Source organism: Narcine bancroftii, chromosome 2, assembly GCF_036971445.1.
Source record: "Narcine bancroftii isolate sNarBan1 chromosome 2, sNarBan1.hap1, whole genome shotgun sequence".
Taxonomy (NCBI): Eukaryota; Metazoa; Chordata; class Chondrichthyes; order Torpediniformes; family Narcinidae; genus Narcine; species Narcine bancroftii.
This window is the reverse complement of record NC_091470.1, coordinates 171,264,295-171,285,521: the sequence shown is the minus strand read 5'-3', so window position 1 is coordinate 171,285,521 and position 21,227 is coordinate 171,264,295. Positions and strand designations below refer to the sequence as shown.

Sequence of the window (21,227 nt, the reverse complement as noted above, 5' to 3'; positions counted from 1 at the left end):
ATGGAGAAACTGGATGTTAAAATTCTTGATCTTATTAAAACCTAATTTCCTTTAAGGGTCACACTGAAGTGAATTTCTGTTTTGTCTCTGGATGTTGCCTGATTTTCTTTTCCGGCATCCAGCATTTGCTCAAGGCTTATCTTTAGCATTCATGCTCGATGTTGATATTTATTCAGAGGGCAAGACGTGGAATTGGTAGATGAGGGTGTTATTGTGCTTTGCTTTAAAGTATACGAGAAAGTCTGCAAACAGTCACTCTTGCATATGAATGGCTACTTGGACAAGGTGCAGAAGTATTCCAAGCTGGAAGGGGGAAAAAAGTTCATAATGAATCTTTTGCATTGATTCTATTAAGCTATCCCATGTTTGTATTCATTTTATAATTAGCTAAGATTTGATCAGGGTTCCTTTGCTGCTTTGTTTTATTTATTGTTGGATTTTGGTGATGTAGTAACTTAACGACAGAACATGGAATCTTGATGCTGATAAATTGAGACACTCTTGCACATAAATTTGATATCTCTTTTGTATACTAATACATGACATTGATAAATACCCATTATTTGAAGCCTCCAAAATTGGGGAAGGCGATGCTTATAATTCTCCATGAACCTAATTGGTATATAATTCCATAAATATAGTGGCAAAGGTTAGGGGTCCTACAGAAAATAATTCAACTATTGGCCCCATCTGCAAAGTGCATTGAAAGGTCTCTGCCATCTGAATGAATACAGGTACTATGCTGCAAGGTTCACAGCCAACATGACAGTGCTGTCCATTTAATTGCTACCTTGCCCACCCTTCAAAATATTCAGTGTTTCTACTTCTAGTGCACTGGCTGTGGAATGTGCTGTCAACATAATTCATGTTGTTGCCCAGGGTTAATGTCCCCCAAACTTCGACCTTCACCAAAATAAAGGCTGCATGTGTGAAGGTACATGGAGTTACCACCATTTCCAATTCTCCAGCTTTGGAAACGTATTGCTGTTTGTTTATAATCACCGTGTCTAAATGCTGGAGCTTCTTACCCACGGGAACTGTGGATGTTCAACACTGTCCTTGTGAGGACAATTAGAGATGGGCAATCAATGCTGGCTTTGTTAGAAATCCTGGGATTATGTAAATTATGTTTTAATAAATCCATTGTATCCCACCCACAAAGTGGGAAGGAAGAAAGCAAGGATTTAAAAATCTCTATGGCTGGGATATTATGCAGGGAAGTTCAACGTATTTCTGTCTAATGAGTGAGATTGAGTCCATGATTTACTGCTTTTTGGACGCCACCTCAATGTTGGGTGTGTGGTCCCCCTAATCTTACTTCCAAGTTAAATTTCAGATGTTAATGTTTTCATAGACCTGGTTCTGTAGCTATCCTAGTGTACTGACATTTTTCAACAGGTACATTCGGTTTTCAAAAATTGGCTAAGCTCAAAAGCTGCTCCACAGGAACTTAATAGACATTCATAGCACAGAACAGTTGAAAATTATATGGAAGGTCAGTATTGCCTTTTTCAAATGGAATGTTGCCTAGAGAATGGAGTTACGCATGTTTGTCATTATATTGATTTGTTTTGAGTCTCACTTCAGTAGAAGAAAGCATCTTGCATATTTATCAACTATATCTGTTGCAGCTGTCAATCCAGTCTGGGTGTCAGATGATCTCAATTTGTGCCATAAAATGAAGTGGTGTTGTTATCACCCAGTACATGTGATCTTGTCAGATTTTACTGCAATGCTCAAGATTTGTCGGGCATTACATCTGTGAAAGAGAAATTGCGCTGTCCTTAAATTTGTTTACCTTTGCTCACATATAGTGAATGATGTACTTTGTTTTATAGTCATGGACAAAGCTGTAAAAATGTTAGCATCCAATCTTCATCTATGTAGATTCCTTTATCATGTACATAAATACACAAAATTTGCTAACTTATGTTTCTTGTAAAGGCACACAGAGGCTTCTCTAGCCCAGTGCCCCCATCAATAAAAGAAAGTCTGTTTAGTGATGCCAAGTGTACCTGGATTCACACGCTTCTGTAAACCTCTGAAGTTGCACAGCCTCCTATCCATTTTTAGCAGTAACACAAGTTCCTGGTGGTGATCTTCCAATACGATTGAGAAGTTGTTACCACCCGAGAGCCTTCAGATGTCCTACTCACCATTGGCTTCCATATATTGAACCCGGATGCAATACATGGTTCCCTCAATCCAATCTCCAGCAACCCACAGCCTGGTGTGAGTCCTTCAGCTTCTGAGTCCCTCACTGTCCACTCCCAGACATCTTTTTCTGGGGGGGGGGGGGTGATTTTCTTCTGCACTGAATCCCTGCAGTGGTCCACTGAATCATAGCAGCTCGCAGCCCTTGTGGTCTGGTCCCATGCATGGATGCCACCATCTTGGACGAGGACCTCCATGGGTTCGCTTATGTTTAAAAAGAACACCATCACCCCTGTTCTGTAGGCTGTTTAAAACCTGTATGGGGTCATCGGCAGAATAGCTGCGCAGTTGTATTCCACGTAGCAGTGCTCTGTCTCCACTCCCCACTCCTCTAGGTCTGAGGCAGTGCTGCCATTACACAGCTGCAATAGTGTCACCATTATTTTCAATTCGGTGTTAAGCAGGTGCAGTGAACTTTGAAGCTTTTGGAGTGTTTATGATCATTAGCTTTTCTTAGCTGTTCTTAGACCTGTTAGTTCCTCACAATAGTGCCTGCCTCATTGGAACATATAAAATAGATTTAATAGTTATTCTCACTTTACATTCTTATGAAGGTAATGGCAGCATTTTCACTGAAATTTTATCTGTGAACCTTTATCTTCCTCGTGGACCTCTCTTGTCAGTTTTGCTGTGCCTCATTTGGTACCACACTTGTGTAGTGATAAGGTTCAGCATTCAGTTTCCACTTCAGAGACTTGATCACAAAACCTCTGGCACTCCAGTGCAATTCCAAATGTTGGCCAATTATAGCTACTGCCTTTCACGATACTTTGAACTGGCTATTTGCATTCTCTGTTGGAGGTTAAAATGAAAATGTACAGGGTTCAATATTTATCTCTTCCATCAGCATTTCTTAAACAGATTCACCCATTTTCAATGGGGACCGTAGCACATTTAAGAGGTGCACAGACTGAAATCACAATTTTATTTATGTAGTCAATAAAGTACGGAAGAAACCAACTAAACTTGATTGCTTCACAGCGAAGAGGGGGATTAAATTTGAGGAGAATCCTCGGGGCCCTTGCCAAAATAAGGTTGAGAATGGCTATTTGCTATCACATGGCTATTGATTGGTAAGATGCAGATTGTCACAATTCCTCTGCACTTCTGGCAGTTCAATTAAGCACTTTCTGAAAGAAATATAAAAGGGGCCTTATGCATTTTTTTTTGTTCAATTGAGTTGCAATTGAACCATGTACCAAATCCAAATTTGTCATCAAAAGATTTGTGATGTAATATAATGTACTCTACATTATTATTTAGTAGATCTATCTGAGTTTATGTTCATTGTTCCATCACCACAGGTTTACAGAAATTAACATCTCTCGTTGCTCTCAAAAGCACAGTACTATCCGGACTCATTTATATTTACTTGAGGGTGGCAAGGAGGCACTGTTAGAAGGGCCAATCCCTCATTGCTCCAGCAACTGTGTAGTCTTTGCATGTTTTCAGATTTATTGTTAGAGTACATACATGACATCACATACCACCCAGAGATTCTTTTTTTTTCTGTGGGCAAAGCGGAATTAACACTTATTGGTAGTGCAAAAAAAATATTGTGCTCAGCTTTTCTCTGTGACCATTTTGGTTTCTCTGTGGGCTCTTGGATCTTGTCTCCTCCCACACCCGAAAGAGGTGAGTAGATAGGATCATTGACAATCTGCTGTCCAGTTGCAGTTGTGTTAAACATTCCCGTTGGTGAGAGTGTGAGTTTTTTTCTTTAAGGACTTCTCTTTTTCTATCAAAGATAGGCAGCACGGTTGGTTGGCGTGGCAGTCAGCACAACGCCTTTACGGCGCCAGCAATCAGGACCGGACCAGAGTTCAAATCCTGCACTGTCTGTAAGGAGTTTGTACGTTCTTCCCATGTCTGCATGGGTTTTCCCCAAAATCTCCGGTTTCCTCCCACTGTTCAAAATGTACCGGGGATGCAGGTTAATGGGGTGTAAATTGGGCGGTATGGACTTGTGGGCGAAATGGTCTGTTACTGTGCTGTAGGTCTAAATTAAATGAAAATTTAAAAAAAATTAATTAAAATTAAATATATCAAATTTAGCTACTGCCTCTCTGTTCTAAATTAAGGGTGCAAATAGGATTATAACTTTGCATTGATTTATCAGTTTTTTTCTAAAACTATTGATTGAGATGTCCTGAATTAGTCCAAAATTAAACTTTTGCTTCCTTTTTTCCACACATTGTATTTTTTAACATGCCTGATTTCTCTCAGAGTGCAGTCAAACTACTATTAATTACTACTATCAAATAAAGAATCATGAAATGAATTTGGAACGACATTTAAATTCCCAACAAAATGCAAAACGTTTGTTCAAATTCAAGCTTAATATTTAAGAATAGGATTCAAGAAATGTAATGGTTCCATTGCGGCCTCTGATCTTGTACCTTGATTCCATGAATGACGTTTTTTTTGGCTCAGCTAGTCAGTTCACTGTGGAAAGCATTATACTCCATTGCTTTCTCTGGACTAGAAATTAATTAATAAAATTCAACCTTTTCATTTGTTCAAAGGAAAAATCTTTAACTTCAATGCTCCCTGTATTCCTCTCTCTCCACAGATGCTGCCTAAGTCAAATGTTTCCAGCATTTTCTGTTTGTATTTCAGATTTTCAGTTTTTTGACTTTCAAAATCTAAATTTTTAGCTTTTGGAACACATAGCGTGATATGATTTATTGAAATCTGAGTGTAAAAAGCTATAACTATTCACAAATTGGGCCATCTTTAATCTGGCTGCTTTTGCAATATTATTAAAGGAAAATTTTGAGTTATTTCAATTCAGCTCTGGATTCACTAAAAGCTAGTTCACATGCCTATATGAATTTGAGAATGTTGAAAGCATTTTTGCATTCCATTTTTCTCATTAACAGTGCATTTATGAATTTGCATGATCGCTCCATAATCAGACTAATCTAATGAAAGAGGTCACCATTCATTTGGAGTGAAGAAGTAGCATTTCTGGGGGGTGCGTGGCCATGCTGAGGAACTGAGCAAACCTGCTTTGAAAGAACTCTCCACAAAAAGTATTAAAAAGATGGTTAGAAAGCTCAAAAATCAGAATTTTATCATCAAAAATGGATAAAGCTAGTGCTAAATAGCCACGGCAACCAAAATAAAAAATTGAAGAAGCAACAGCTCAGCCAGGAACATAGAGTGGAAGCCCAATGAGGAGCGACTCAAGAGGGACCTTGGGATCAGTTGAACCCAGCAGAGCTGGGTGGGATCAGTCCAAGATGTAACCAACATCCTGAACGATGGAAATTTTGTGCACTCATTTCACGAGTGTGGAATCAGCGATGAAAGACATATCAGAAATCAAAGAAGTCAGGGAAGATTTAATGGAACGAATGACTTTTTCGGAGGTTAAGTTGGACAAAAGACAGGATAAAGGCACTAGAATAAAAAGCAAAAACATGGGACTCTGGATAAAAAGGGAAAAGTGATAAGGAAAGTAGCAAGGTGGGAAATCCGATTTAAGGGGGGGATTGGCACTGGGGGAGAAGTGGTTTTAAAAGATGGCGCTAAAGGGAGGGGTTCTTCTTCTTCAGAAGATTCCGTGGGCTTTCGGGTACCATTGTCAATGTCACTGTCAGAGCTAGGGATGTGTGTTTTTCTTCAAGGCGAAATGTACATAATGAAAATGTGTCTGAAAGGAAATGTTGCAGCATTATTTCAAAAATTGGTAAGATTTTATTGTATAACAATAAAATGGGGTTTTACACAACCTTCCAGCTTGTCCTGTTCCAGTCCCAGTTGCTGCTGCTGACTGTAAAACTGTAGAACTGATCTTTGTCTCTTTCTCTCAGAAAGCCTGTTTTACTACTCTCTATGCTTGCAAAATCACATGACCCTCTTAGAACAAGACCCTCTTTATAACAATAAAATCTTCCCAATTTTTGAAATAATGCTGTAACATTTCCCTTTCGTGTTCATGTTTAATTGCTGTATATGTCATATATTATTTGTTTTTTTGAACGAATAAATAAAGTTTACAAAAAAAACAATATTTGTTGATAAATGCTATGGATTAAACACTAAAGTTTATTAGTCTTAATAGTAACACAATTAACAGGCTGGTGAAGAGGAAAAGGGTCTTGGCATAATTAAAGAAATTAAAAGTCGATATAATCTTTTTGTAGGAAACACATCTTACCAAATTGGAACATGATAAATTAAAAAGAGGATGGGTGGGACAAATATTGTCTTCCTTTGGTTCAAAGACAAGAAGGGTAGTGATTCCAATTAATAAAAATACACCAGTGTTAATAGAAAATACTTTCATTGATCAAGCTGGAAGGTATGTAATGCGACATTATAAAATCTATGGAGAAGCATAGACATTCATGAATATTTATGCTCCAAATTATGATGAAGCCTTTATGAAGGATATCTTCCTTAAAAACAGCAGAGGGAAGACGAGCTATATTGGTTGGAGGATATTTCAATTTCTGCTTGGTCCAAATAGATAAATCTGCAGGAACAATAACGAGAGCGAAAGCAGCAAAAACCACAATGTCATATATGAAGATTTAAATCTTATCTCTATATGGAGTCAATTAAATCCCACAGAAAGAGACTACACCTTTTATTCAAGGGTGCATGGCTCACATACAAGGATTGACTTATTTTTAATGTCTGCCCAGTTAAAAAGCAGATGGTAAAAACAGAATACCTAACAAAACTTCTATCAGACCACTCACCACTAATATTAATTATTGCAATAATGGAAAAGCAAGAGAATGTGCACAGATGACTTCTTAATACCATAATATTTTGTGAAACAAATTTGCCATCTACTGTGACAGATAATAGATAAGTTTTTGGGAGATAAGTTGGGTCAGGTTTTTTAGAGCAGGTCATATACAAACACTTTAAAACAGATCTTATTTAAAATATTGGAGCTCTGTTCATGCTAGATATGTTGGGCCCACAGCCTTTGCAAAAGCTTTAGAGAGTGCCCAAGAGACTTCATTAATGGATCATTGTTTACAAAAAGGTAACAGATGAAAGAACTTGTAGGAGATGCAGACTGTCTGCAGTGGAATTTGCTGTTCTAAGAGGGTCATGTGATTTTGCAAGCAGAGAGAGTAAAGCAGGCTTTCTGAGAGAAAGAGAGAGAGAGAGACAAAGATCAGTTCTGTAGTTTTAAAATCAGCAGCAGCAACTGGGACTGGAACAGGACAAGCTGGCAAGCTTGTGGAAAACCCCATTTGGAATATGGGTTGTGCGTTCTTAATTCAACCTGGTCAAAGCCCCTGTGGTTCATGCAAGAGCAGAGGACTGGCTGCCTAATGTTTCACTTGAAATAAGAGAAACAAAAAGGAACTCTATGGTGACCTAAAAGAAAAAGGTTAACATCTGAAGTACCCTGAGGGGGCAAGTTTCTTTGGCAATACACTGGAGTGGCTGATTAAAAAGGAATCAGTTGTGGATGTCCAGCAAACAACAAATCTCTCTCTGAAAGCCGACAAGAACCTTCCATTTAACTTTCAAGCACCAAAGCCTGGTGAACTTCATAAATGTGAAATTCTGTGTACAGTATAAGACTTGCCTGCAACCAGTAAACTTGGAGGAATTAGCAGTGAGATTGGACTGTGAATCAAATAACTTTTTTTGAACTTGTATACACATTACATACATGTGCGCTTAGAATTAGAAGGGGGTTAAGTTAGATTAGTTAAGTCAATAGTGATAAGTTAAAGTGTGATTCCATTTTCATGTTTAAAGTTAATTAAAAGCAACTTTTGTTTAAATAACCATTTGACTTGATGAATATCTATTGCTGCTGGGTTTTGGGGACTTCTGGGCTCGTAACACTACTAATAAAAGTTTCTTGATAAGCAGCACCCTCAAAGCATATTTAAGGGGACTAATTATATCTTGTACAAAGAATCTTAATTAGAAGTAAATAGTTTGGAGAAAGATATGAAAGAATTAGAAAAAAAAATCAAAGAACAAGACTACAGAAAAAAGCTATATTAAAAACCAAACAACATTACGGCACACAAATTTTTTTATCTTAGCAGATTAAAGCAGAGGAGTTATCAAGAATGATAAATGCTATAAAAGCACAGAGAGAATCTCTAATGTATAAACAAAAGGAAATCTAATGACATTTTTATACAATACTACATGAAACTTTACAATTCAGAATTACTAGGAGATGAGAATGAAATGGAAGAATTTTTGTCGAACATTGAACTTTCAAAACTAGAAGAGAGAGAAAGGATAGAATTGGACACTCCCTTTACAAGAAATCAAAAAGGCCCTGGGACAGGCCAATAAATCACTGGAGGTGGATGGATTTCCACCTGAGTTTTATAAACAATTAAAAGAATTATTAATTCCCCTGTTGATGGATGTTCTGGACAATGCAGTGGAAAGGCAGACCCTCTTGCGATAATTCTCAACTGCAATTATTACAGTGTTTCCAAAAAAAAGGAGACCCTATTAAAAACTTCATCATATAGATCAATATCCCTATTAAATGCTGATTACAAGATACTAGCGAAAGCGCTAGCTAATAGGTTAGGACAATATTTGCCAAAAGTGATACATACAGATCAAGCAGAATATGTTAAAGGAATTTGTCTCTGAGTGGATAACGCTGACCTACGTTTACTGTCTATCCACCTCATAATTTTAAATACCTCACTCATTCTTCTACCCTCCAGGGAATAAAGTCCTAACCTGTTAAACCTTTCCTTGGAACTGATTTCCTGAAGTCCGAGCAATATCCTAGTGAATTTTCTCTTTCAATCTTATTGCTATCTTCCCTGTCGTTAGGTGATCACAACTGCACACAAGACTCCAATTTTGGCTTCACCGTAAAATCCACACTTTGAAACTCAGTACTTTGATATATGAAGATCAATATGACAAAAACTCTCTTTACAACTCTATTCACCTGTGACAGCACTTTCCCAGTTCCCTCTGTTCTACTGCACTCCTCAGTGCCCGACCGTTCACCGTCTTTTCATGGTTTGTCCTTCAAAATTGTTGTTCATGTTAAATTCCATCTGCTGTTTATTCCAGCTGGTCCAGATCCCTCTGCAAGCTTTGAAAACCTTCCTTGCTGTCCACAACACTTCTGATCTGAGTATTGTCTGCAAACTTGCTGATCCAATCACCACATTGTTGTCCAGATTGTGGATCTAGATGACAAGCTACGCTGGTCCCAGCACTGATCCCTGCAGCACACCACGAGTCACAGGCCTCCAGTCTGAGAAATAATTGTCCACGGCCACTCACTGGCTTCTCCCACACAGCCAATGTTTTTGAATATTTTAATATGAGATTTCACATCCAGAGTACAGAGTACCTATGGATAGATGTTAAAATTCTCAAAGATACACTACACTTAAAATCACCAATGCCGGAAAAGGGCGCACAAAATCAGTGAACCGATGCGGAATCGAAAGGCCAACATGGCCTGTTTCCGCTCCGTAAATTATTATATGGTTAAGACATTCCTTAAATAGTCTAGGAAGATTTTTTAATATAATACACGTACCAAAATTTAAACAAAATCCAAGTATTACAGCCACCCTAGATGCGGAAAAAGCATTTGACCATTTCTATTTAAAACACTGGTATAGTCAGAACATTTATAAACTATATAAAAACTTTATAACATAAACCACAAGCTAAAATAATAACAAATAATCAGATGTTGGTGGTGTTTCCCTTGAGTAGTTCGAGCAGACAGGAATGCCCCTTGTCCCCAGCGTTTTTTATTTTAGCAATTGAACTGCTGGTGGAGATAATAAGAAGGGATCCGGATATATAGTTGGACAAGAATAACATAAAATTCATCTATTTGCCGATGATGTGCTACTATACCTATCAGACCCGGCTAAACATTTTGAAAAATTACAAGGAACACGAGAAAAATATGGAAGGATATCTGGTTATAAAATAAATATGGATAAAAGTGAGCTAATGCCATTAACAAATTTTGAATATGAACGATACAAAAAAAATGAGGAAAGTTTAAATGGAAGACAGGTGGAATAAAATATCTTGGAATAGCAACTGACAATAACTTGCAAAATTTGTACTAACTAAATTATATTCCTCTTCTTAGGAAGGTGGAAATGGAGAGACTGGCCAATTACTTTAGTGGGAAGTGTTGCCAAAACTGCAGTATCTTTTTCATTCACTGCCTATTCCATTACCTAAAAACTTTTTAAAATTACTAAACAATCATATTAGATAGTTCCTTTGGAATAATAAGGTACCAAGAATCACGCTGGTAAAACTGACATGGGACTATGGGCTGGGAGATCTTAGACTTGCCGAGTTTAAAGAATATTACCTAGCTGCACAGGCTAGATTTCTCTCAGACTTCTTCGTTGAAGACAACCCCAGTCTTGGATTCAAATGGGAATGCACTCAATGGAGAAGGGGAAGCAAAGGATTTTGTCTATAAATGGAATGTCAGATCGCTAAAGAAAAACACAGACAATCCCATTCTCATACATATGATCAGAATGTGGCAAGAAATTAATGAATGTATAAGAAAAAAAAGTAGGGATATCAATAAAAGCACCATTGTGTAAAACTTTTTTCGCCTATGAACATGGGCAATAGAATATTAAATTTGTGATATGACAAAAGGTATAAAATATATTAAGGACTGTTACACAGAAGGAATTCTTATGTCCTTTGAACAATTAAAACAAATACAGAGTGGGACTTTCTGTTTTCTTCAACTTAGATCGTTCTTAAGAGAAAGATGGGGACCAACATTGATCCCACCTGAAATTAGTCAAACTGAATGAATGGTCTGCATGGGGAATACATCAAATTCATAACAAAAATGTACTATGCTCTCCAGAACAAAAGTGTAAAACCAGGGTTGCTGAGGTCAAGGGAAAGATGGGAGTCAGATTTGGGGGTGACGAATCCAGAAAGAAGTTGTCAGATTAGTGTAAGGACAGCATGACATCAATTATAAATGCAAGATATGGATTAGTTCAGTATAACCTTTTGCACCAATTATATCTTACCTCACTGAAATTACATAGATCAAAAGCAGACATATCAGAGATGTGTTTTAGATGTGGGACTGAGACAGGAACTTATCTACATGCTATGTGGTCATTCATGAAGTTGAGGCCATTTTGGCAAGTTATCTCAGAAAAATTAACAAGGATAACAGGAATGGCCTTCGCGGGTAACCCAGAGCTATTGTAATTTTATGGATATATGTAATAAATTGAATCATTATCAAATCTCATTTATAAAAAAGGGCGGTAGCCAAAAAATGTATTCTGATCACTTGGAAGTCCAACTCCCTTTTCCTCGTGCTACATGGACAGCGGAAATGAACAGCTGTTTACCTATGGAAAAAAAATCACATAATTTAAAGAATAAATATGACACTTCTGTAAAGGTCTGGCAGCCATACCTGGACCACTTAGGGGCCCAAATACAGCAATAAAAAGAAAAAGGACTATAAAGGTAACTATTATGTATACACAAAATCATAGTTTCCTAAATTGGATTCTATATATGTAAGGTCTGACAGTGCAGATCTGTATGTATGAAGGGAGAGACTTATGTTTTGTTTTTTTTGTTGTTGTTTATAAGAAAAAGTTTAATGTGTATTAAAAATTTATTATGTATATTTTTGAAAAGAAATTCTAAAAAAAAGAAGTAACATTTCCTTACCAACAACATTTAAAGTTGAGCAGCCATTGCATGGAGAGGAGCACACCTTCACTTTAAGGCATGCATTTTTTAATTGGAGTTAATAGTTCACTGGGGAGTTAAGCTAATGGAGCAAAATGAGAAACCATCATTTTATACACATTTAGTAAAAGTTCAAGTTGTAGTCAGTAGAAAAATTGAAGGAAGCTACTGTGAGCATTGATAACTGGGCAAACTACCATTTGCTTGATAAATAGTTATTATAACCACTTTGATGACCAGATCTCAGCCTGACATTCTGCAATAACATAAAATTGCGTAGTATTTCTGTCTTGAGAAATGGCAACCTCCAAGTGGATTTGAAAGTAAAGTAATTTAGTAGCTGACAATATGTATCAGGCCAGATAGGAGATGGTAGTTAATACAAGATAGCATCAGCTGTTTCAAGTATTCCATTCACTATCTTATCCTTCTGTTGGAACATACTTTTCCACAAAGAGGAGCCAGATTCATTTGGTCTCAACAGGTACTTAAAAATGTTTAAACCAAACCATTACTAATATCTGATATGAAATATTTTAATGCTGAAAGGCATGTTCCTTGTGATTCATTTGTTCCAGTCAAACTGTTGTTGCTTACCTTAAGATTCTGTACTTGCACAGCTGGTAAGGACTATCTTGAATGAGGATGGTAAGAAGCATCAGTTCCAGAACAACAAAGGTGTAATTCAAGCCAAATGATTTTCAACTTATTGCGGGAAATCAATACAAATTACAGGATGACATTTAAAAAAATTTAAACATTTTTATAAAATGTTGATTATTCCAAAGTCACCTACTCTGTGTCCAAACAATTGGTCATCTGTTCCAATACACCATATTGGCTCGAAACGAATCAGTCTGCTTTAGTGCAATTTTGTACTGGAGGAGGATTGGTATTTTTACAGTTCTCTCTTAAATGTTGAAAATTATTGGTTGTTGCAATGAATGCATGTACAGCATAATTCTTCTGATCTATAAGGTGTTCCATTGGCTTTCTCTCTTTTCTGCTACTTTGACTGCTTCATTGTTGAAGGGAGGATTCAGACCTATCCAGGTAATATCAACTAATTAGTCACTTAAATTGGCTTTGCTAAATTCTGGAAATTGGACAAAGGGTTGTCAGGCAGCGTCATTAAATTTGTTTTCATGTATTATAAATGCATTTCAACCATAAAACTTGCAGATCTGTTTGTGTTTATAGTTATCTAACAGTGTTTTAAAATTGAAGTTTTTGATCTCATAAGCTTTGGAAAAATGTAAGAAATTTGTTCTTTATTAACTCAAAGGCGTGCCTTCAAAAATGGTTCTATAAATTCATGAAAATAAAAGTGAAACGTCAGATGACCAGTTTCTGGAGTAGCAGAGGTTGCCCCCTGTTTGTTTTAGCTTGAGGGTGCAAAAGATCATGACACAAGCAGGCTAATAATAGTTCTTTAATTCAGCAAGATGTGTGTTTATGCAGGACACGGCAGTTGAAATGCTGATGTTCACTAGTGGTGAGCCTCTGCTACTAAATTACTGCTGTCCTTTGAGGGGGGTGACTTATTATTGGAGGAAGGGACCAGCCCAAGTGCAGTGCCATCACATATTCATGAGTTGAAATTTTATTTATTTTTTAAAATTTGGAATACAGTCTGAATGAAAACCTTTTCTGTAATTTTTTGAAGGCTTGATTGGAAATATGGGATGATTAATACTTGAGACTGATTTACAAATGTATTGGGGAGTTTTGTTTTACATTCATCTTTCTTCTTTCCTGCAGTTTTTTCAAAGACCGCCAATGCAACCAACTAGACCTAGCATACCGAATAATAATCCTTCCATGCGTCCAGGGACACAGACAGCAACGGCTGCAGTCTATCCGCCCAGCCAAGGACCTATTATAATGATGAATCCACCTGTGCCATACCCCCCAGCCCCTCAGGCTCCATATTACATTGCTAATCCGGTAAGAGGAGTGCATTATTTTAAATTTCATTGATTATCTGAATTAATAGTGTTCTTTACTACTGAACCCCATGAGTGGCAAATACTTGTAATTAAATGTGTGTCTGCACAAATTGGAAGTATTGCATTTTACAATTCGCTCTTGGTTCAGTGACGAATTTTAGTAAATTATTGAAATTGATTAGTGCTGTTTGCTATAATCAGCATGTTTTAGGGGGGGATTTTTAAATGTTTTTTACTGTTTCTTTTTTCCTTCTTTGGGACAGAGTTAGCAGGAATTTATTGTTTTAGAAAGAGAAAACCTGGAAGATTTAGATGGGGAGAGATAGGATTTTAAGATGATGGATAAGGATAACAATTTGAATTTTTTTAGTTTTAATATTAACAGCCTGATCAAGAGGAGGAGAATGTTAGCTTATAACAAAATAAAAGTGGATATTGCTTTTATACAAAAGACACACTCGACAGAGAAAGAACTTAAAATTAAAGAGAGATTGGCTAGGTCGAGCTTCATCTTCTAAAACAAAAGCTAGAGGAGTAGCAATTTTAATTAAGAAAATATTACTGGTGAAAATTCAAGAGATTGTAATGGATACTGTGGGAAGATATGTTATAGTTTCATTCTGAAATGTGGGCGCTCAGGAGTATTTATGCATCAAATGTGGAATGATGAGGATTTCATAAGGGAAACTTTCCATTTAGCAGAATCACATGAAAAATGTCATTGGAGGGGAATTTAATTTTTGTTTAGATCCAATATTAGATAAATGAACAAAGTCAGTAGTAATAATGAAAGCAACTAAGAGGACACTAAAGCTGATGAAAGAATTACATTTAATTGACATTTGGCGTAGGTTGAATCCTACAGAAAAGGATTATTTATTATTCTTATAGGACATGATTCTTATTCCAGATTTGATTTTTTTCCTGATATCAGCACCCTTACAAGAAAATTAAATGTATAAAATAAAAGGCAAGAATTTTATATGATCCCTCTCCTCTATTAATGACATGTCTGAAAAAGGAAATTTTCAATATCGATGGAGGTTTAACTGTTGTTATAAAGTGAAATTTTGTGATTTTATAAGAGAACAAATTCATTTGTTCTTGGAAATTACGTCTATGGAAAACAAATTCATTATATGAGATGTACTTAAAGCATATTTAAGAGGACAAATAAGATGTGAATAAGATAAAAATATTTTTATCTCAAAATAAATTTACCTAGTTTAAATGTCCAAGAAAGAAATTATTTAAATCGTGATTACACAGTAAGAAAAATTACCAATGTAATGAATTCACATTAAAGTAATAAATCACCAGGAGAAGATGGATTTCTGGTAGAGTTTTATAAGAAATTTGATGCCTCCTTTTCTGGAGGTATTAAATCAAGCAGTACAAGTTAAATCTCTGCCAGATTCCTTTTGGAATGCAATTATTACTGTGTTACCAAAGAAAGATAGAGATCTGTTAAAACCAACATCATATGGATCAATTTCATTGTTAAATAAAGATTATAAGATATCAGCTAAAATGGAAACAAATGGACTGGATCAAACAGGTTTTGTTAAGAATTGGAAATCTGCAGATAATGATGCAAGATTGATTAGTTTAAAACATTTGGTTCATAAGAGAGGAGATTTGAGTATAGCTGTAGCTTTAGATGTAGAAAAAGGTTTTGATAGATTAGAATGGGATTTTCTCTTTAAAGTTTTGAAAAAAATGTAAATTAGGATCAATATTTATAGGCTGGGTTAAAATGTTATATAATGAACCTAGTGCAAAAGTTGTGACATGGCTAGGTTTCGAAAAAAAAATATTTAACTAGATCAAGTAGACAGTGGTGTCCATCTCACCAGCTTTATTTATTTTAGCAATTGAGCCATTAGCTGAATTAATAAGAAAAGATCTGAAGATTACTGGTATAAAGGAAGAATGTAAAATATAAAATAGATTTATTTGCAGATGATATTTTGATCCTTTTAAATCTTTGGGCCAGTTAAAAGAATATGGAGAAGTGTCAGGTTATAAAATTAATTGGGATTAAAGTGAAATTATGCCATTAGTTAAAGGGAACTATGCACAATGTAAAAATAAATTATTGATTTTAGATGGCCAATAATAATGATGAATCCACCTGTGCCATATCCCCCAGCCCCTCAAGGCTCCATGTTACATTGCTAATTCGGTGTATTATTTTAAATTTCATTGACTATCTGAATTAATGGTGTTCTTTACTACATAAAATATTTAGGTATTAGAGTCGATTCAGAATTCTAAAAATTAAATTATTTATCATTTTTTTTAAATTAGAGATTTAGAAAGATGGGATGTATTGCCTATTATGTTAACAGGTAGGGTAAATTGTATTAAGATGAATATCCTAGAATACAACTGTAGAGGCTTTGCCAAGGTGAGTTTAAATATTTAATTGAACTTTTGGTATTTTATTTCTTCTAAGGTCTCTATTTATACAAAATTATGAAACATTATCATCATAAAACTCCTGTTGAAGAGCTCTGGTCCATTTCTTTATTTCTTCCTTTTTTCAGTAGTGGGGTTAGTATTGGATGCTTAGAGGTGGGAGTCCAGGGTAGATTTATATTTCTATCCTTTTTTTCTTTTTCTCTTTTTTTATACCACATGTATTGGAATTTGAATTATATATTTGTAATGAACAAATCTTAAAATATTTTTTTTTATGTTGAAATTGATATGAGGCCTTATTGATGAGCTAATGGTCATAAATGCAAGTATGTCAGTTTTTGTATCATTTAATTTGTATCCATACATTTGGTTGAATGTACTACTTGTGTCATAAAATAGTTCATAAGGTAATAACGTGAAGATATTGTGTGAAAGATCTTTTGCTTTAATTGCTGGAAATTTCCTGTTTCCTATTGGAACAGCTTGCTATGCAAACACTCTGCCTTGTGTGTTACATTAATACAGGTCTAACTATCCCATTGTTGCATATCAATCCATGCAAAAGATTTTTGATGATTAAGGATGCGCTGAGTAGAGGTAATATTTGATCTCGCCATAGTTTAACCGAGTGATAATAATGTACGTAAAAGTGTGGAAGCTTTTCTTGCCAATGATGTGATGGTGGCAAGGGAAAATTGTTAAAGATGATTAAAGATGCTAGAAGGATAAATAATGATTAGTACTGGTCTTGTGGAAATGCAGGAAAATTCTTAATCCAAGCTATTTTATGGAATAAAATTTCAAACACTCTTCAATGGTTTCAGTGGAATGGACACTGAATAAAAGAAAATAATAGTGGTGGGAAGAGACCAGTTAATAATCCCATTTTTGTGTCTCTCTCGTCTTCTGCTCCTTCACCATTGTGCAGATAGAACATGAATCGTTACAGCACAGTACAGGCCCTTCAGCTCACGATGTTGATCAAATGGTTTAACCATCACTTAATTGGCCTTTGGTTATCAACAGTGTATTAAGACAGCATTTGATTAAAATAAACCATGTCTTTGTTACCCACTGCCCCATTATCCAGAGATCTGCTTTTAAGATAAGCTGTGATTTATTGGGCATGTGGCAAGTATTGGTTGTTTCTCCAGAGCACTCTCCTGTGGTGTCTGGCCCCCAGACAGAAGATCGAGGAGCACCAGTCGATCAGGTGTGGTCAGCTGGGTGAAGGGCAGGTGACTTGATTCATGGTGGCCTCATTCTCTCTCTTCATCTGCCACAGCACGTTGGCTTGGGCTGCGACCTTCCTGGGGTCAGAGAAGTCCTCTTCCGCTTGAAGGAGCTGGATGTCCTCTGGCATTTGTTCGAGGAAGGCTTGCTCAAACATCAGGCAGGGCTTGTGACCTTCTGCCAGTGCTAGCATCTCATCCATCAATGCGGACGGGGCTTTTTCCCCCAGGCCATTGAGATGCATCGGCCTGGCCATGCGCTGCTGACGGGAGAACCCAAAGGTGCTGAGGCGGAGGGTTTTGAGAGTGATATACTTGCCCTTGGGGGGGGGGGGATCTTGGATTAGGTCGTCTACTCTGGCCGCCGTCTCTTTGTCGAGGACACTAACCACGTGGTAAAACATGGTGGAGTCTAAGGTGATCTGCTGTAGTTGAAACTGAGCCTACCCAAACCATGTGTGGGGCTGGTGGGTCCAGAAGGGAGGGAGCTTCACTGAAACGGTGCTGATTGCCGAAGAGTCCATGATTGGAGACCAGATATCGTCTGGGCTCTTCGGGGTCACCAATGTAGTGGCAGGTACACACAGAAAACCATTAGAATCGGTGGGGTTTCCAGTAGAACTGTTTATTTGAAATTTGTGCGCATGCCCCTTTAAGACCATCGGGAGTTCTGAGCGGTGGCCTAAGCCATGAGGCAGTGAGTGAGCCCTGACGGCACCATCTCCTGCAAGTGCCCCGCCAGTGCGGCGGTACAAACGGGGCCGGTTCACTCACAAGAGATGTGCACCGCCACATGCTCTTTATTAACTACAGTTCAGCATTTAACATCATCAAATTCCAAGACCTAGGCCTCAATACTCAATTGTGTAATTGAATCCAGACCACAATAAATGAGGATTTGTAAGAACATCTTCACAATCTCCATCAGGTCCAGAGCACCACAGAGCTGCGTTTTTCACCCCCTGCTCTTCTCACTTCACACCTATGACTATGGATCAGTACAACAAAACCACCTACAAATTTGCTGACAATATCACAGTAGTGGGTTGTATAAAAAGGGGAGATGAGTCAGAATAAGGAGGGAGATTGAAAACTTGGCTGAATGGTGCATCAACAACAACCTTATAATCACTGTCACCAAAACCAAGGTGCTGATTGTGGACTGTAGGAAGGGAAAACGAGGTGGTACGATCCAGTGATCATTGGTGGGTCAGAGACAGAGAGGGTGAGAAAATTTAAATTCCTGGGATTCACTATCTCCGAGGAACTTTCCAGGACTCAACACTCTAATGTCATTGTGAAGAAAGCATGTCAGCGCTTCAACTTCTTCAGGAATTTGTAGAGGTTTAGTATGATATTGAAAATCTTGTGTAGTGAAAAGTGTGCTGTCCGACTGCCTGGTATAGGGGCACCATTACCTCTGAGAGGAAATCCCTGCAAAAGGAAGTGAACACTTCCCAATTCATCACAGGCAAAACTCTCCTCACCATCGAAAACATCTATATGAAGCATTGCATCAGAGAGCAGCAGTAATCATCGAGGATCCACACCACCCAGAACATGCTCTGTTCTCACTGCTGCCACAAGATTCATACCACCAGGTTCCTTCACCTAAACAAACTCAATCCCATACTCCTATTTAAAGACTCTTACTTTGCACATTATTTAACATTGAATATTTATTTTCTGTATTGCACTGTTTGTATACACTTCCTTCTTGTTTACATTCTCTCTTTTGTATACTTATTTTCTTGAGTCGAGTTTTTGCACTACCAATAAGTGGTAATTCTGCCTGGCCCACAGGAAAAAGAATCTCAAGGTTGTATGTGATGTCATGTATGTACTCTGACAATAAATCTAAACATCGAGCTATTTCCCATGATATGAATTGCTCGCAATGCTGCAGTTAATAGTGAAATATATATAATCTTTGTGAAGCCTGAGCCAGTGCCAGGATTTGGGACTGATTCCTTCTCTTTAATTACCAAACATTCTCTGCAAATATGTAAAGTTGACTCTACCTTTCATGCTATTTCTGTGTGACTTCCAAAACCTGTGATCATGGTATTTGGGTAAGAAAATAACAACCATGTTGATATATAGTATTGTGTGTAGAGCTCGGATCTGGTGTGTGGGCCAGGGTGCAGCTGAGTTTAAGGAGGCAAGTAGGTTTGCCACCAGAACCAGAACAAGGGTTGGGTGTGCAGCCAGAATTAGCTTCAGGGACAGAGGCAGTTGGGTTAACAACTTTGCTGCATGTTGCCCCAGTGGGAGCCATCTGCATCCAAATTTCATGAAAGATGCTAAAGTCTGAAACTGGTCTTTTTCTTCTGTAAAACAAATTATTTTTAAAAAGCTGCAACATTTTGTATGATGTGGATTAACAACTGGATGTGAACCTAACACATACTGACTAGTGGAGAGCATGTGAGCTAAAATTCTTTTACGAGCTGAAACTTGTTTTGAACCATATCTTTAAGCAGAATCCTGCAAGTTGAAGAATGCACGCTGAAGGGAATACATTACTAGGAACGTAAGGTGGTGTGAAGCCAAAAATGTGGCTGAGACAGGTTTGGGAACTTCAGCAGTATCCACCATTGGGAGAAATGGCTGAAGCTAATCATTCTCATTCCTGTAATTAATTAGATGTAGACCGTGCTTGTTCTGATGAGCTGAAGTGCATGAGGGAGAGCATGCTTGCAGAAGGAAACAGTCGATTGAGAGCCAATTTTACAACAAAGGTCGAAAACTCCAAGGGTCATGTTTAGAGATGGGTTTGTACCAGAGATGGGTTCCGAAACGAAACTACTTGTGTTGATAACTTTGCTGCATGCTGTTTCAGTGATGGTCACCATCAGCTCCCATGAATGGTGAGAAAAGACTGAAACTAGCCAGTACCCTCCCTGCAGCTCAAAAGTGAACTGCTTATGTTGTTGAGTGAGGACATAAGCCCCTTTCACACTTGCATCCCAGTAAATCAGCCGATCAATGTCCCCGGATAGGAATGGGGGGGGGTTTGGCCTTTCACACTAGACCACTCCTAAATGGGACACGACGCTTTCACACTTGCAAGGATTTATCCCAAGCGTTTGGTGTGTTCTACCTTTAATAGGGAGTGTCTGCAATGCAATTGCCCATTTCACATTTGCCTGATCTCAACGCAGGTCTACAGATGCCGGGAATTGTACTAGGGGTTGAGGCCAGCAGTCCCTGGCGAGGGATGACGTCATCTGATGCCAGCATTGAGCAGGTTTTGCTTTCACACCTGCCAATTTAAAGGCCGATTGATGTTCGATTCCTGGGATTTCTGGCAAATGTGAAAGGGGCTAAGGCAGTGAAAAAAAAGCATATGTATGAGCTGAACTTTATGAGTTGAAATCTAGGTAGGAAGGACTGAACCGTGTTCAAACTGAAATGTTACTAGTTGAAACTTATTAACAAAATTTGAATAGTTACTATATGCACAAGGGTTGTCATTCCAATCATAATGTCATTACCAGAAATCTTGAAAGAATAGGCATATTTTGTTTTGTTTCTGCTGAGTGTGTCCCTATCCATCAGAATTAAAAACATTGAGCCATCTTGTAATGAATTAATATCATTCAAGAAAATCAACACACAGTGCTTTGAGCTGCTTGCAATTATTATCTTTTTGTTTGCCCAATATGTATAAGAGAAGTAACCTATTTAAACCTTCAGT

At 37.4% G+C, this 21,227-nt stretch overlaps 1 protein-coding gene across 20 annotated transcripts in view; it reads left to right on the top strand.

Annotated features, from left to right (window-relative positions):
* Window positions 1-21,227, top strand: part of eif4g3b (eukaryotic translation initiation factor 4 gamma, 3b) — a 346,564-nt gene that overhangs the window by 154,318 nt on the left and 171,019 nt on the right. For 19 of the 20 annotated variants that reach the window (XM_069919086.1, XM_069919084.1, XM_069919085.1 and 16 more), the window contains one exon: window positions 13,684-13,869. In XM_069919086.1, the coding sequence (XP_069775187.1) occupies window positions 13,684-13,869 (186 nt within the window). Of the gene's footprint in view, window positions 1-1,420; window positions 1,496-13,683; window positions 13,870-21,227 lie in introns of those variants that run through there. The other variant, XM_069919092.1, reaches the window with a different exon arrangement.